The sequence below is a fragment of the Rhinolophus sinicus genome, linkage group LG04 (assembly GCF_036562045.2).
Source record: "Rhinolophus sinicus isolate RSC01 linkage group LG04, ASM3656204v1, whole genome shotgun sequence".
In the NCBI taxonomy this organism is placed as follows: domain Eukaryota; kingdom Metazoa; phylum Chordata; class Mammalia; order Chiroptera; family Rhinolophidae; genus Rhinolophus; species Rhinolophus sinicus.
In genome coordinates, this window is record NC_133754.1 from 45,791,855 (window position 1) to 45,808,532 (window position 16,678).

A 16,678-nucleotide genomic window follows, 5' to 3' on the forward strand; every position below is an offset into this window, starting at 1 on the left:
AGAGGGAAAACATAACCTCTGAAATTTATACAATTTGTCCTCTACTATGTACGTTTTCTGAGAGCCAGCTGCCCACAACTTTCCCTTAGCAGAGATTCCATGGGTTATGTGGCACAAACATTCACTAGGTGTACAGGAAGTCTCTTATCTCTAAACTATGAACCCAATCTAGTCCTGTTAGCAGCCCCAGGGGAAAGTCATCAGGTGTATGCAGGAGTGAAATGGGGTGCCCATACTGACTGTGTACCCCAGAGCATTCTGCTCCTTCTCTTAACTGACACACTGGAGGAGGCTTTGCTGATGTCAGCAGGATTGAAATTCATTTGATCAAAGATACTAAATCTCATGCTTGACCTGATGCTCACTATTTTATTAACAATCTAAACATACTACAGTTACTGGTCACAATTCTCCTTGCTGTGTTGAAAAAGACATTGATTTTTATGCCTTGCTGGACATATAGGAAAAAAATGAAATTTCTTTGAGTCGCTTCCTATGGTTTCTCAAATTAGTTTAACCAAACAGTTGAATGGTCTTTCCTAGCCAGATATATTGAGTCTTAGAATTGGGAAAAAGGTCCAACCACAGTCACTTTAGTTTGCAATTAGCAATCAAAGGCTCACCTGTCAATTATATGATATAGATTTTTGTTTGTTTGTTTTTTAGTATACAAGAATTGTGGGGGGAAAACTAGGATTTGCTGTCTTAGACTTTATATATGCATGCCTCTTATTAGGCTATAATGGGCTACTCTATTTAAGAACTCAGTTTTGGCAGCTAAACCTTTATGACTCACATACATCACTCTTATACCAAGAAATACAGGAGATTTTACAAAACCATCACACTTTACATTTAAGAAATAATCAAAGACTTACAAGATAAATAAATATGTCCATTACTCCACCAAAGTCCCTGATGACAGCAGTTGGAGTGAAAAATAAGCCATCTGCCATAATCTTCAGGTTAAGCTCAATGCTCATGAATATCACAAATACATACTCGGCAATCTGAAATGGGCAAAAGGCAGTTTGATCACAATGAATGGTAAACTTGCAGGTCAGTGTTTTCTTCTCAGAGCTGTGAGCTAAGATTCAGCAGCAGTACCTGTAAAGTAGGTGCATGCATGACTCTTCGAAAGGGTGATTCGAACATCATGGAAATGCAGGAACAGATGGTTACAATTATCATGACCCAGTCCAGGTAAGTCACCAGTCCCAGCAAATCACTGCCAAAGACGAAACAGAAGGGAGAACACAAATGCTCTAGGAAGGGCTGCTAAAAGTCAGAAGAGATGCTTCTGGGATGTTAATGTATCTCATATATTTTTATGAATCCTCAGTTGTCTATTTCATGGCATGATACAGCAAGAAAATAAAGGAACATTTTATATTTATTTTTAAGCAACATAGAATAGTATACAGAAACTTCAAATGTGCATGGAAAACAGAATTTGTAAAGCTTACTAAAGTTGATGGTACTTTGTATTTTTCACAGCTCCTGTGACAGGATCTGTTTTAGATCTGTAAGAGAGAATAAACATAACATTCTTCAATGCAGCAAGGGTGTTATAACTTGGCAGCAGTGTATTTATAAACATCTCATACCTAAAGTCTCTTTTTTATCCTCTATAAAATGTCCATTACAATATATGCTAACTGTATGTGACTTTGGAAGGCAGAAAACATTAGATGAAAGAAAAATTAGAAGAGCTTGCAGTTGATACTTATGAAAGAAGAGTTTTCTATTTCTCAAAATTTGATTTTAGAATTTGTGATTCCATTCAACGATTTCTGACGTGGATATTACAAAATTAAATTTTTAGTTCCATTTAAAACACTCAGTTAAAATCTTTGCTTAGCAGTTCAAGGATGTTCCTCATAATTATTTAATCAATTATGTATAAAGTCAATAGAGTTCTTCACCCTGTATTTAACGGTGATCTTGTGGAGTAATTTATATAGAATTTCTTGGGGATGAGAATTTATAACTTTTACTTTCAGGGAGCCAATCTTCAGTGAAGCCCCTGATGGCGTTTGTACCCCCAATTACAACAAAGTCTTCCTCGGTCTACATCAGCTGCATTGCTGACAAGGAGAATTACATCCCACTAACAGGAGTAGAGAATTAACATTTAGATGTTAACATGGAGGCAGCCACTGGGATAATGCCAGATGAAAAACCCACTTGGGAACTGATCAAATCAACTGTAAAGTACCAGCTTCTTCCTTTACTTTGTGAAAACTTAGGGAAGTTTTTAGTGATTATTACTCAAACGCTTTAAATGGTGAAGGTCTTTCTAGACAGGAGGAAGAACAATAGAGTGGCAGTCAGAGACAGCCATGCACTAGCTGGTGTCCTTGAGTGAAACCCTTAACCTCTGCTGACCTGCATACCCTCCTCTTTTGGAGGAGGGGGGGGATACAAATGACACTAAATGGTTGCTGAGCTCTCCTCCAGCCCTGAAATGTTACAATGGTGTATTAGCTTCCTAAGGCTGCTGTAACGAAGTACCACAGACTGAGTGGCTTAAACAACAGAGACTTATTTTCTCAGAGTTCTGGAGTCTGGGAGTCCGAGATGAAGGTGTCGGCAGTGTTGGTTCCTCCTAAGGGCTGAGAGAAGGATCTGTCCCAGGCCTCTCTCCTTGGATTGTAGACAGACATCTTCTCCCTGTGTTTTCACATAGTCTCCCCTCTATATGTGTCCATGGCCAAATTTTCTCATCTTATAAGGACGTCAGTCATATTGGATTAGGGCTCACTCTAATGACCTCATTTTAATTTAGTTTTTCTTTAAAGTCCCGATCTCAGTTACATTCTGAGGTACTGGGGGTTAGGAGTTCAACATATGAATTTTGTTTTAGGGGGAGCACAGTTCAGCTCCTAATAGGTAGTGAGTATCATATGCTACTGATTATCATCAACAAAGGAGATCAATTTACTTAAGTGATGACGTCAGGGAAGGTCCAACTACCGATGGGAAAGTATTCACACTCCCTTCAGGACTCTTAATGTCTTCAGGATATCTGCTTAAAGCTCTGCATGACAAAAATTCCATTTCGTGCACTGGCTGCCTGCTGACATTGGCTGCTGTTGTCTCAAATGCAGTATTCTCCAGGTTTACCACACTGGCAGCCTCTTGCACATTTCTTCCATAGAGACACTGGCCACTGGGTTTTCTTCTCGTAACAGTTGGTAGCAGAAAAACTAGTCACCTTTCTTCCTATTTCACATTATTCTAGAATAAACCAATTAGGGTATTTTGATGATAAAGAAACTACCAGTCTAAAAGAAGGTACACGCAATGACCTTTGCACTATGTCATCCAGTCTCCCTTTGCTTCAGTATTTCCATCATAAAATATGGAGTTAATCACACTGATATAAATATACTGGGCAATAGTTAAAATGAACAGATAAAAATTGCTGTTAAGTGCTTTATAAACGTGAGCTTTATATAAATGTTAACTACTTGCAACCTTTGTTTGTTTTCCACCTGCTTGGCTGCTCAGCAAATAGGAGCAGCATGATTAATTAGCCCACAGTTTATTTTGTGACCCCATTAGGATTACATGTTCCTTCTTCCTCATATGACAACCCCCCCTGCTGTTTGTATGACTCAGGCCAAACACCTGGCTGAAATTGAGTGTACTTACGCATTGAAGCGTGCCCGGACCACCACCCGGCAGAAGTTTCTGAACCTGTGCTCCCGTCCAACGATGAACAGTGGCTTATCGAAGTACGGATGATTCTCTCGCAGTTCCTCTTCTTGCACTTTCCTTGAAGGGAAAATTTATGGGAGAGTAAAGTTAAGAGAAAGTTTGCCATTCCAAAATAAGTGCCAAGAAACACCATAGCACCCCATACCTTTTCATTTCTGCTTGCTCCTTTTTTTCCTGTATCATCTTTATTTCACTGTCTTCTCTTTGTGCATTTCTATATCTCACTGTATTGGAATGCTAGAAATAAATTAAAAGGGGTATATCAAAATGGAAGATTTTTGTTTTTGAAGACACCTCAAAATGATCATTTAAAAAAAATGGAATAACTATCTTTGTTTTATATATATTTCAATGGCCATGGTCATCTTAGCAAGGTTTGTTTTTTCTTCTAAAGGATATTTTTCTCAATAAAACATTTATTGAGAATCAATTATGTGCTGGGTGCTATTGTAGTGCTGGAGATAAGGCAAAAGGGAAAAGAAAACATGCAAAATCCCTGTTCTTATGGGGCTAATGATCTAGTCAAGGAAGACAGACAAAAATTAAATCAAAATAAGAATATTAAAAGAGGTGTAGTGCTCTGGTTAAAAACAAAGGACGTTCGAGAATGCTAGAGCCTCCAAGTTTAAACAGGTCAGAGAAGGCCTCAATCAAATCTGTTATTTGAGAAAGGACTAGAAGGATGCAGCCACTAAAATTGTGCAGAAATGTCCCTTCCAGAGGAGGGAGTGGGTCGCTGTGTATGCACATGGAATAGCCAGGATGCCAGTGTGGGCAGAGAGCAGGGAATAGAAAAGGAGAAGATGAGGCCAGAAGGCTAAGGAGGGCGGGCAGATTCTGTAAGACCTTGACTCTGGTTTTCACTTTGCCAGAGATGGAGAGCCATTATTCAAATGATTGAATAGATTTTACAGAAAATATTCCTTAGATTTAATTATTTGTATATTTTATCATTTGGAATAAATGAAAAATATGAAACTCTCTATTTTAAATTGCTTCTGTTATGGAGGAAAAGACACTAGGGGAGATTTCTTATAAAATTAGAAGAACACTCATGACCTTTTGCTATGGAGAAGATGGGGGATGGATGTTTGTTGTACATCTATGTAGACAAGATAACAAAATGTCTTTGAAGAAGAGAAAACCTTTGGAATTGGGATAAGTCAAATAGAGCCTTTCATTGTATATATTTAAACACATATTTTCAAAGCCATGTTCTAATTTGATTGTTAAGTATATTGCAAATTTCCAGTGAATCACATTGAAGGAAAGTCTTTTGACCTAGTATTGCCTCTCTGAATTTTTGCTTAGAAATGTTCTCCATGTACTATGGCTGACCCTCAAATTATAGTAAGTACATAGGCCATGTGTTGGATCCAATCACAATTCCATGTTGACAATATAGTGGATCATATGCGATGGATTTCTGGCTTAAAAATCATGGTGTTAACAGATGTTTGCACCAATTAGAACCATGCACATTGGGTAATGGTAGTATCAGGTGTTCTCATCACCAACTTCTTTCATTCTTAATTTTACCTGGAATACTTAGGAGAGTTTACTCTCACTAGGATAGCAATTTCTTGAACGCAGAGGATGTATGCTGAAAATTCCAGAAACTCTTAAGAAATAAGAATTAAGGGGTAGAATGAAAAAATGTAAGGCTTTGCTAACTTTCTCTTGCTAGACCTCTTTTCTCAAATGCTATCCTTGGCTCTGAATGTTCAAGACTCTGTTTTCTTACCTAAATTAGTTAGACTCAATTTAAGACTTATATTTTAATCCAGGTTTCACTAATGATAATTACTTAACATGTGCTTTCTACCTCTCATGGTAATCTCAGCACGGTAGAGCTGCTGGTGAGTCTAACCCAGAAGTTAGACTTTTGCCTTCTCGGCATCCCTGGATTTTCATGTTGTTCCCTCCTTCACTTCATCTGGGTGTCTGGGCTCATGTAGAGGCTCATACATACTGACCATCCTCTAACATTCTTTGCCTCCAAGTTTCCACCTTTCAATTCTTTACACTATTTTATTTTTCTTTACGGTACAGAGCCAACCTATCACAGCAATGAAAAGAAGATGAAAAACAAGTGGAAATTATTATATATTTGTTTACTTGCTTATCATGTCTTTTACTAGAATGTAAGCTCCTGCAGGGCAGAGACGATGTTTTATTTTTCCACTACTCCTCATCACTTAGAACAGGATCTGGTGTGTATAATGAACACATGATAAATATTTATTGAGTTAGTAAATAAACAAATGAGTGATCTAGAGTCTAAAAGCAAAGAAATTATTGGGAAATTTTGTGCGATCTTTGACAGAAAAATTCTTGTAGAAATAAAATTTTAGTATGTATAGCCCTGAAATTATAGACATTGACTGGATCTAGATTCTAGAATATTTGGAATATAGTAAACATTCAAAGGTAATGATATGAATCATTCCTATCAGATGCTTTGAATGTCTTTAATTTCAGTCAATTCAACTGATATGTCATTTTTGTGTCACTATCTTAGGGAAGTCATTTGCTTTGTGGGTTGTCTGGAATTTTCTACAGTTTTTTTCTGTACGTGGCCATTTAATTTGCTTCCTGAGTCTCTTGATTTCCTCTAAGGAGACATGACAACGTGACAGAAAGACCCAGGCACTAGAATTGTCGGAGCAGTCATTTAAATACATTTTCATGATTGTCAAAATTCAAAGCATTGCTTAGAACTTACATCTTGAGTCAGAGTTTCAAGAGATTTCCCTCTGCTGATCCTCTGGCTGTTTGATCCATGTCTCAGTGATCTAAAACAACCACAACCAACAGGTCAAGACATCTCAAGAACAAATTTTGACTTAAGCAATCACTATTATAAAAAATAAATAAATAAACAACTTCTCTGATAGCATCACAAAATCCTATTATTTCTTTTTGTAGCAAAAGTTTTAGTCCATCCAAATGTCTTTGATCTCATCTAACACAATTCAGAATTTTTCCTTCTGATCTTAAGAGTGAGAATTTGGCCATCACCAACAAAAAGGTTTAGAAAGAATTTTTTTTTTTTTGAATCTTTGAATCTGATTGTGAATCTCTTACTGTTACCACCAACAAATAGAACCCATACGTAGGTGCTAACCAGAGCTGTGCACAGTGAATGAACACTTTCTGTAAAACTCCTTCACTTAATTTCTTGGTAGCCCCATCTCCTGGTGTATTTACCTGCGCTCTTGGCGGATGTGATGCTGCACACTGAGAATTGACCTTTCCTTTGCCGGCTGCCCCTCAAATGATCCACTCAGCATGCGCTGTCGAGTGCAAGCTCTAGGAAGAAAAGGAGCCAAAGATAAACGCGTGATCTGTACACTTGGGATGAATAATACATAGCTGCTCATTACTCTTACTTTTTTTAAGGTAACACCAATGATAAGGTAAAATATAGCAAATGACACATAACCATGAGTAAAAGAAGCTTTAGGCTTTGTGTGAAGAACACTTACAAACAGAACTGTCATAGCTGTTGAAGAGGGGCTGGAAAATAAACAGAAAGCTCCTGCCCCCCACCCCCACCCCTCCACATATTTTGCCTCCTCAATCCCCAAATAGGAGAGCATCTGTCAGGGTTCTCTAAGCAGTAGGGCCGGCCTGACCATAGTTAATCATGATGCTGGTCTTGGGTCTAGACAAGGAGGTTTCTAATAAAAGCCCTTGGGGGAGGATTTGTCCACCAGGCCCCTGGGATGATGGGATATATGTTCCAAGAAGATTTTGTAGACTTCTAGGAAAATCAGAAAGCATGAAGTTAAAGGTACAAATTAGCAATAAACAGAAGTAACTAAAGCTGGAATTAATACCTACAGAAACCTTAGTCTAAAGCCTGTGGCTTACACGTAACCAGTTATTACCACTTATATCGCAGCTACAAAACTCTGAAGACTTTTAGAAACACATTCTCTTTTTCACAATTGGTTGACTGATGCCTGTGGTGTGAGTGATTTGGAGAGAACAAAATTTCTTCTCCAGAAAGCTCTCTCCAACTGGAAATGACACAAATTCCCTTGATGTTGTAGTCAGGTGGAAAAAAAATAATACAGGGGTTAAGAGAAATGTGTTCCAGAGAGGACACTGTCAGGAACTAGCTGAGTGACCTTTCAGCTCAGTTCCCTATGGGTAACATGAGGAGAAGGCCCTGATCTCAAAGAAAACTCATAGGTTTAAAATGCAATGACTATATGATATGACCATATTGGCTCAACACCTCACCACTTGTACTACTGTCTGCTGTACATAACACTTTTATATTTATGTTTCTTAAAATGCATTTCTAGACTGGCTTTGAGTCATGCTATTACTGTCTGTTTCAGAGTTAAGATATTTGAGAAAAGATGTATGTCTGTTTAGCACACTTAAAACAGCAGCTTTTATGATGCCATGTGTATATTCAAGTAAATGCTTTTGATGCCAATGAAGGTAATTTTGATGAACACCTATGGAAAATCATACAAACGCAATGAATGTAAATACATTACAGGAAATAGAGCCCAAATAATCACTATTCTTAGTTTAATAAGCAACATGAACCATTTTGAGATAATATCCAAGTCAAAATTTTATTGGACAATTTTATTGGATTGATGACAATGATATACAGAGATTGTGTATATTTTCCAGGACTAGGATGATGTCACATAGGAAGACACATTTGTCAATTAGGCTGAGTTGACAAAGGTATAGTGCAAGCTTATAATTTGTATACTAAGGATTATTTTTTCACCAGAGAACTGAAAATTATGAAGCCATCCTGAGAAAACCTATTTGGAAAACGGTGTGATTCTGGCACAGACGTAGAGAGCCCTGACATTTGTGTAAACCATGAAGACTTAACTTGAAGCCCCCATCTCAGTAACTTTTTTTTTTTTTAAATCACAAGACTCTTCCCTAAAGTAGTTGAGACTTATAGGCCTTAAATATAAAACACATACAACTGAATTACAATGTGCCTGTTTGAGTTGGGTGTCCTGCTATATATGAAATGAACGAACTGGCTTTAAGCTGCCTGTCATAAAGGACTGCCTGAATTTGCCCCACAGGCAAGTCCGAGGCTGCCTGGGCATTTTTGCTGGGGAAGAGTTAGCACTGCATCTACTGACTCGAGGGTCTGAAGGATGTGCCAGCTCCTGGGTCAGTGTAACCCATGCCCATGTGGCCTCTGTGAATCCTGCTGAGACACCCTGCTCTAAATACAAGACAAGTAGGTCTCCATGGAGACCTGTTGCTATTGGAAAGGCTCCCCTGACCCGTGATATCTCTTCTATCTCCACCAATGGCATGGCTGCAAGGGTGGTGAGCAGCAAGTCCCTTACCCTCTGGTTTGAGGTTACTCCTGTCTTTCCAATTGGGTCTAGAGACTTCAGAAAATAGTACTAAAACGAGCTGGGGTTCAGCCATACATGTGAATCTTTGTTCTCTGTATGATTCATTCATTTTGGGAGGGGGGCTGACGTTTAGCTCAACCCTGCAATCAGAAAACCTGTGCTTAAGGAGGCTGAGACAGCCATTTAAATGCATATAATATGCAAAATCATTTGCTTTCCTTTCCTTTTCCTACCACTTTCTTCTATAACACTGTTTGCTAGTACAATTTAAAACTAGATAATGATGGGAGAAAAATAAAGTGCTCAGGAACACTGGACCAGTTAAAAGGTGTCACAAGAGACTCGAGCTAAGCATAAACCTCAGTGATTTCCATTTCCTCACTGAGAGGGCCCTGTCAGGATCTTCCTGTTCTCTGAGCAGAGGCTGCTTACCTTCCTCCTCACGTCTGGGGCTCCAAAGGTACCCACACAATCTGAGCCAAGTAAAGTCAGGCAGATGGGACCATCTTGCCTTTGGTAAGAGGTCATCTTTGGTGCCTCAGGATCAGTGTGACTGGTCTCCTGTGCCAGCTCCACACCCCAGCACCCCACCTCCAAGTCTGGGATGAAAACAAAGGAAACGTCTCCATCTTCATTTAGCAGTGCTCTTTCTTGTTCAGTCTCTTCTTGGTGCAAATGCTCTGATACCTCTTTCTTTCCACTGAGTATCTCCTATGGCTTTTGAACTAGAAAACTCAGTAGGTGCTCAATAAATATTTGTTAAATGAATGAACCTTGAAATTCTGTGAAGATCAAATATTTTAATTTCTTTTTCGATCACTTCATACTTATGAAGCACGGAAATAATCACAAACAAAACAGCATGTGTTTGAAATGTGCTTTTTAAAGAAGTTAAATAGTCTAATTTTATTTCAAGTTGGAATATTGTGCCATCAAGAAATGAGCTGCATACCTATAATAGATGAGACCCTGAGATTGTCATGAGAAAAAATTTAGACATTGCTTCTTGCGAGTAGAAAATTTATAAATCTTTATCTATATTCTATATTCTGAGTGAACACTGTTAAAGAAATATTTTTTTTATCAATAAGGAATTTGAGACTTTTAATATTACCAATATTTTAGTAAAAGACCTCCTCAGAAGGAGATGTACTTGAATGTTCAATTAAGTCATATTTTGCTACTTTTAATTTTTCATTAGAATTTAGATGCTCTCATAAAGATAACAGAAATATATTTTCAGAAAGAAAATGTTCATTTATTTGCTGCCTGGAGAAAAAGCAAAGGTAATGGCATTGAAAAAATACACTGGTCTTGAGGGAAGGTCTCGCTTTCCTTAGAAAGACTGATAGAGTCACGGTATTTAGGTCTTCAGGGTCTTCTATCTCTTCATAATGACAGGTACTAGAAAGCCAGTTTCCTAGAAACTCCATCTAGTGGCTTAATATTAAAAAAAAAAATAATTGTCTGCCAGCTTGGCTTCTGGAACTGGGAGGCACAAGGCTTCAAGTGTCTGGTGAAAAATAATGAAGTCTTTTGTCTTGTCTGAGTGAGGAAATTCTCCATTATGCAGGCATATGTAATCCCTTTATTCCTGCTCCCTGGAGGAGAATTACAGTGAAGCATTTTCCTTTTCCCAGTTGGGGTTAATGTTATGCCCTCTCTACCTTTGAAAGTAAAACAAGACTAGGACCCCTGATGATGATTCAAATGTGGGAATATTCTTCAGCAAACACACATTCCCAGTTGCAAAAATATTACCCCTGGTTTCTTGCCAAGCCTTTGAAAAAAAACATATGAAAGATTGATTCTTCTTTTTTTTTCTTCTTTTCTGCATTGCCTTTGTGCTGTGGAATTTCAATTGCCCCTTACATGACAGATATATATATATATATATATATATATATATATATATATATATATATATATATATATATATATTATGGAGGCTGAGGGAAGAGAATCATGTCTTAAGAAATTGTCTCTATTTTTCTTGACATTTCTCCATCTAAAATATTTTTAAATTGGCTCAAAGATTATGGTTACATGTGAGATCTTTGGAGCTTTATTAGCCTTTAAACACCACTAGTTGTTTATAGAAACAGGAACAGGGGGTCCTCAGTTTCTTTCTTCTCTGTCTCCATGTCTTCTTTCTTAATGTTCCAGAACAAAGGTGTGGGAAAGCTAGTATATTCTGTAATGAAAAAGAGAGGCCTATGAGTCTTTAAATTATTTTCATTCATTATAGAAAAGTTAGATGACACGATACCATCTAGTATTAAATATAATTACCATCTAAAAGAAGGACAGTGTAACTTGGCAGAGCATTAAATTTGAGGGATTTTACTCAAACCTTGAGCTCCATAAGGTAACATATTGTAAAATATTGTCTGATGTTGGTTAATATAATGTAATCACATAAATAGATGACAGGAAAATAGTCTTTCCATGGTAATTATGTAAAACTATGATTGTAGAATTGTGTAAAAAAAAACAGATAATGAGTATTTCTTGGGAAGGGCTCTTACCTGACTTTACTGAAGTGACAAGTTGATTGTCCAAAGTAGAGACAACAGCGATACTAATGGGTGAGTTCCTTTGTAGTGGGCTCTTGCTGCTCGGAACAAAAAGCTGCATTTTTATCATAGTGAATACCCCACTCCTTTGTGAATCAGCCCAGTCCTGAGTAAATGGTATGGCTCTTTTATAGAAACAGCAGATAAGTGCTTTCCAATCTTGCGTTCATAAAAATGTTTTTATACATAGGCATGTAAATACATGGGCAACTAGAACTTCGTTGCAGATTGAAAAATAAAAAAGCCTTTAATGTCTTATTGTATGTAGGTACTGTAAAAAAAAATAATTAACTCATGAGAAATCCGTGTCTTTAGTGAATTGATTAAAATTCAGCAAATAAAATTCTGAAACCCCACATTATTCATTGGGGTTCAACTTTAGTAACCCAATTACTGACTCAGAAAAATGTAAATTACAATGCAAAGACTAAACTTTTTATTATAATAAAAGTAAAAGTTGGCAAATGTTGCATAAACCTTATGAACCAATTTTTCCACAGAGATGCATTTTTCTATAATATTTATTCCTTTATCCTCCAATGATAAAACAGTAAGAGAAACTTTGTTAAAATATCTTCCCACATCTGTTAGGTAAAACTTAACAGCAGCTCTCTTAATCCAGAACAATGTTATAATTACTTTGGAGAGTATTCAAAAATAATCTACAAAGCAGATATTATCTCAATGAAATATAATATATTTTGATGATCACAAATCAGGTACTACTTAGAAAAACATCTTAGAATATATATGGTGATGGATGTTAACTACGCTTATTGTGTTGATCATTTTGCAATACGTAAACATCCCTCAAATCACTGTTGTATACCTGAAACTAACATAATGTTATATGTCAATTATATATGAATAAAAAAATTTAATGGTTGAATGAAAGAAAGCTTGGTTGTTAAAGAACAATATATATGCACATTTATTTAAATTTTTCTAAATTTAAGATTTTGCTTCAATAAAGATATATTTTGCCACTTTGAATTTTTTCACTATTTTATGTTGTATACAAATGCATATACCCACAGATCTCATCTTCTCAGTTTACTGTTGGTTGAATACACTTAATTTCCATTTATCCACTTAGTCTTTCAACTAATCTACACAAGAATTTTTAAGTGTTATGAAAAGCTTAAAAAGAAAAATCAACAACTAGGCAGCTTAATAGAATTATAGATAAATATTACAATAATACTTAGATTAAATTTTTGATTAATATATATTTTGACAATATATACAATATCAATAATTAGTGTGTAGTATATTACTATTTACAACACATCAAATGTATTTAATAAATTGGATGTTAATATTTTAATATTTAATCAATTTTGGGCATATTAATGCCCTACACTCCGTTTTCTTAAAACTTCAGGTTATTTTCAACAAATGTTAGTCATAAAAAGTTGATGTGTCAGGAGGTTTACTCAACTTCAGGGGTATCTGTCTGCCTTCTTCTCATCCACAGGGCCAGCCCAGCATCGTTTCCGCCCTCATATTCCACTGAGCAGCTGGCAAGTCAAGCCCAAAGGTCTGTGAGATGCTGCAGGCACTCATGCCTTCTCAGTGGTACTGAGTGCATCTTGCTGCTTGTGCCCAGAATGTGGAGCTGCAGAGAACTAACATGACTTTATCCAAAGTTGCTGAATTGCTGGGCTAGCCAATGAAACTGAGGTGTGATCAAACAGCACAGTGAATGTTTAAATAAAAAAAAAATTATTACAGTAAAAGACACATTGCCATTAACCCCCCCTCAAAATATTCCTCCTCTCTTCAAACACACTTATCCTGTCGTTCCTGCCACTTTCTGAAGCAGTTCTGGGAGTCCTCTTTTGTGAGTATCTTTAGTTGCTCTGTTGTGGCTGCCTTGATATCCTGAATCATTTTGACTTTGGGGAAGAGCCAGAAGTTGCAAGGTGCCAGATCCAGTGAATAAGGTGGATGAGGACACACCATAATGTTTTTATTTGACAGAAATTGCTGTATACCAGAAGCGATGTGTGACACGGAGCATTGTCATGATGGATGATTGATGGCACACTTTAAAACACACGTTTTCTCAACCATAGCTCACATCCGACTGACTGCCCCAAACAAGTTAAAACTTGTCACACAGTGTTACTAAGGTTTGACCCACCACTTCCTGTATTGAAGATCCCAGCCTTTCAGTTGGATGGCACTTGGAAGCAGTATTCACCATATTTTGTGATCACAACAGAAAAGCTCCATGTCACACATCACTTCTGGTACAGCAATTTCTGTCAAGTGAAAACATTATGCTGTGTCCTCATCCACCTTATTCACCAGATGTGACATCATATAACTTCTGGTTCTTCCTCAAAGTCAAAATGACCATGAAATGTAAATGTTTTGAATTGATAAAGGACATCGAGGCAGCCATTAGGGTTCAACCTAAGACTCTCACGAAAGAGGACTTCCAGAACTGCTTCAGAAAGCGGCAAGAATGATGAGATAAGTGTGTTTGAAGCAAGGGGAAGTATTCTGAGGGGGATTAATGACAATATGTCTTTTACTGTAATAATTTTTTCGAAATTTAAATATTCACTGCATTGTTTGATCACACCTTGTATAATTCAAAAAGGAGAATTTGCCAAATGGGAAAAAACAAATAGGGTGAGATGCTAATACTTTGCATTATTAAGCTCTCTTAGCTGTCCCAGTTAATTGGGACAGCTTCAGGAAATTGGAAGCTCGGGGTCTAGACAAGAAAGAACAGAATAAGAATGAAGAGGTTCTTTTCCCTTTCCTCAAAGTTCCCTTGTCATATATGATGTTCACACAAGAACAGGTGACCCTTTGGAGGGAATCACTGGAATGTGAATTCCTTCCTCTAGAAAACTCCATGATCTCCTCAATCTCTACAATATCAGGTTCATCCTCTCTTTCAGAGGAATATGACTAGAGGAGAGCCCGAGTGTCAGTTCATCTGTCCAGGAACCTGGGGAAAGAGAGCTGGGAGAACAGGGCCATCAGACAGGCCAGAGACAAGGAGAAATAGTTCTCATTCAGCCAACAGCCCATGAAGGACCACTCCTAGGTAAATCGTCATCCACCCAGAAGTTACAGAACTCCAATGTGATGTGCACACTGCAGGTTCCAGGTAGGCAATTACAACCCATGAAGCAGACAATGTCACTCTGGTCTCAGCCATAGCCGTCTGTGCTCCCTATGATGGCAAGTTCTGTTCCAGCTGCTCCTCATGCCCTGTTCATTAGCCCCTCTTATCCAACTATTTTGTTTAAGTCCTGCTCACAATCAGGCATCACCTGCCAAGTCAATCAGGCCAAACTTTACCAATACTTTGACCATGCCCTCGCTTTCATTTGCTAGTTGTCTCTGTAAGATACTGGTCTCCACTTGTTTGATTAGTCTCCTGCCAAAGCCTACTTTTGAGATAGGACTGTTTTTTTCTGGCACATCCAAGCAGTGGAGAATGTCACAGTGTGCTTCAGGCATTATAGAAGATCACGGTTCTCCATGCCCGGGACTTCTAGCTAGCTATAAGCAATGTCAACCTCGGGTGATGAATCTATGTTGTTAGTTGGGGAGTACATCCATCAAATATCCAGCCAAATGATCTGAACAAATAATCCGATGGTCCTTTGAAGATGTTAGCAAGCCGAGTTTAACTGAGCACAGAACTGCAGCTGATAGACTGTTTCCAGCTGGGTGAGCAAGAAACTTGATATCAACTGAGAAAAGGGTACACTGATTTATCAAAAGCATTTTATGCTCCTCAGATACAGTCTCTGCTGGGCAACAGTGAAGACTTCTGAAGCAAGCCCTTGAGGATCTGCTTTGAAGGTGACTGTCAATTTCCTGCATCTTGGGGGCAGCTGTGGTTCTCTCTTGGACTTACTACTAATAATGGAAAATTACCTATACAGCGCTTTACAGATACTAACTTGTTTAACCCTCACCTATGAGACAGGGTCTATTAATTTAAGACCTCATTTAACAGATGAGAAAACTGATGTGCAGAGAGATTAAATAACTTGCCCAAAGTCAAATATCCATGAAGCCAGGATTCTAACCCAGTTTGGCTACTGAGCTACCAAGTGACACATGATGGCACAGTGTTCATTTACTTATGAGGCTGCTTATATATCCACTTGACAAATGAAGGAACTGAGCCTTCCCCAGGACTCACCACTGCTCAGATTTGCAGCCAAGTGTGGTTGATTGCAAAGTCTGTCCTCTTTGCATTTCTATTACATCAACACAGCATATTGTATATGACTGTATGAACCTGGAAAGGAATGAGGGCACCTTTGTAGGTCAGTGTCAAGAAGTCCACACAATGCCAGTCCAGAAGCGACTTTGCCTGAATTGGTTCATCCATCAGGGTCTGGGATGTGAGTTGCAACCAATAACCAACAAAAGATCTTCTATTAAGATACTTCTATGTATTACCCTAAGATAACACATGGCTGGCTCCCCTCTACTATGGGAAGTTTTATGGAGGGTGTGGAGAGAGAAGGAAAAGACTGGAGAGAATTATGGTTCTAGAGATTTAAATTGTCCCAAAGAGTAAGGATGCCAGTAGCCCATATGGTACCTTTGCATAAATTGGAAAAATATGCACCTTCTTCTTGAGGGATGTAGTCCTATGCTAGGGGGTGCTGCTTGGCAATGGTTATATGCCTGAGTAGGTACAGTGGGGGCTGGGTTTCAGCTTCTAATTGCCCCCTTGATCTGGCACCTTTGTTTCATGCATAACCTGTATGGGGACCCTGTGGAGCAGCCACAAGTGTGGGAAAAACAAGGGATTTAGAGTTTGTTAACAGTGAGCATGAGAATGGTTTCCTCTATAATTTAAAAGCATAGTATGGTGGTTAATACATGCATTTCAGAGTCACACAGGCCAGGGTTTGATTCCTGGCTATCTGACTCTCTGACTTGATGACAGCGTGACCTCAGGTAAGTCAGGTAACCTTTCTGAGCCTTAATTCCTTCTTCTCTAAAAGAGAGCTAATAATCTTCATC

At 38.0% G+C, this 16,678-nt stretch overlaps 1 protein-coding gene across 5 annotated transcripts in view; it reads right to left on the reverse strand.

Moving 5' to 3' along the window:
- The window catches only part of NALCN (sodium leak channel, non-selective), a 294,832-nt gene that overhangs the window by 41,364 nt on the left and 236,790 nt on the right, over positions 1 to 16,678 (reverse strand). For all 5 annotated transcript variants that reach the window (XM_074329502.1, XM_074329503.1, XM_074329499.1 and 2 more), the window contains 7 exons: positions 6,934 to 7,035; positions 6,449 to 6,518; positions 3,869 to 3,960; positions 3,658 to 3,780; positions 1,467 to 1,523; positions 1,108 to 1,228; positions 879 to 1,010 (listed from right to left, as the gene is read on the reverse strand). In XM_074329502.1, coding sequence (XP_074185603.1) covers positions 879 to 1,010; positions 1,108 to 1,228; positions 1,467 to 1,523; positions 3,658 to 3,780; positions 3,869 to 3,960; positions 6,449 to 6,518; positions 6,934 to 7,035 — 697 coding nt within the window. The remainder of the gene's footprint in view (positions 1 to 878; positions 1,011 to 1,107; positions 1,229 to 1,466; positions 1,524 to 3,657; positions 3,781 to 3,868; positions 3,961 to 6,448; positions 6,519 to 6,933; positions 7,036 to 16,678) is intronic.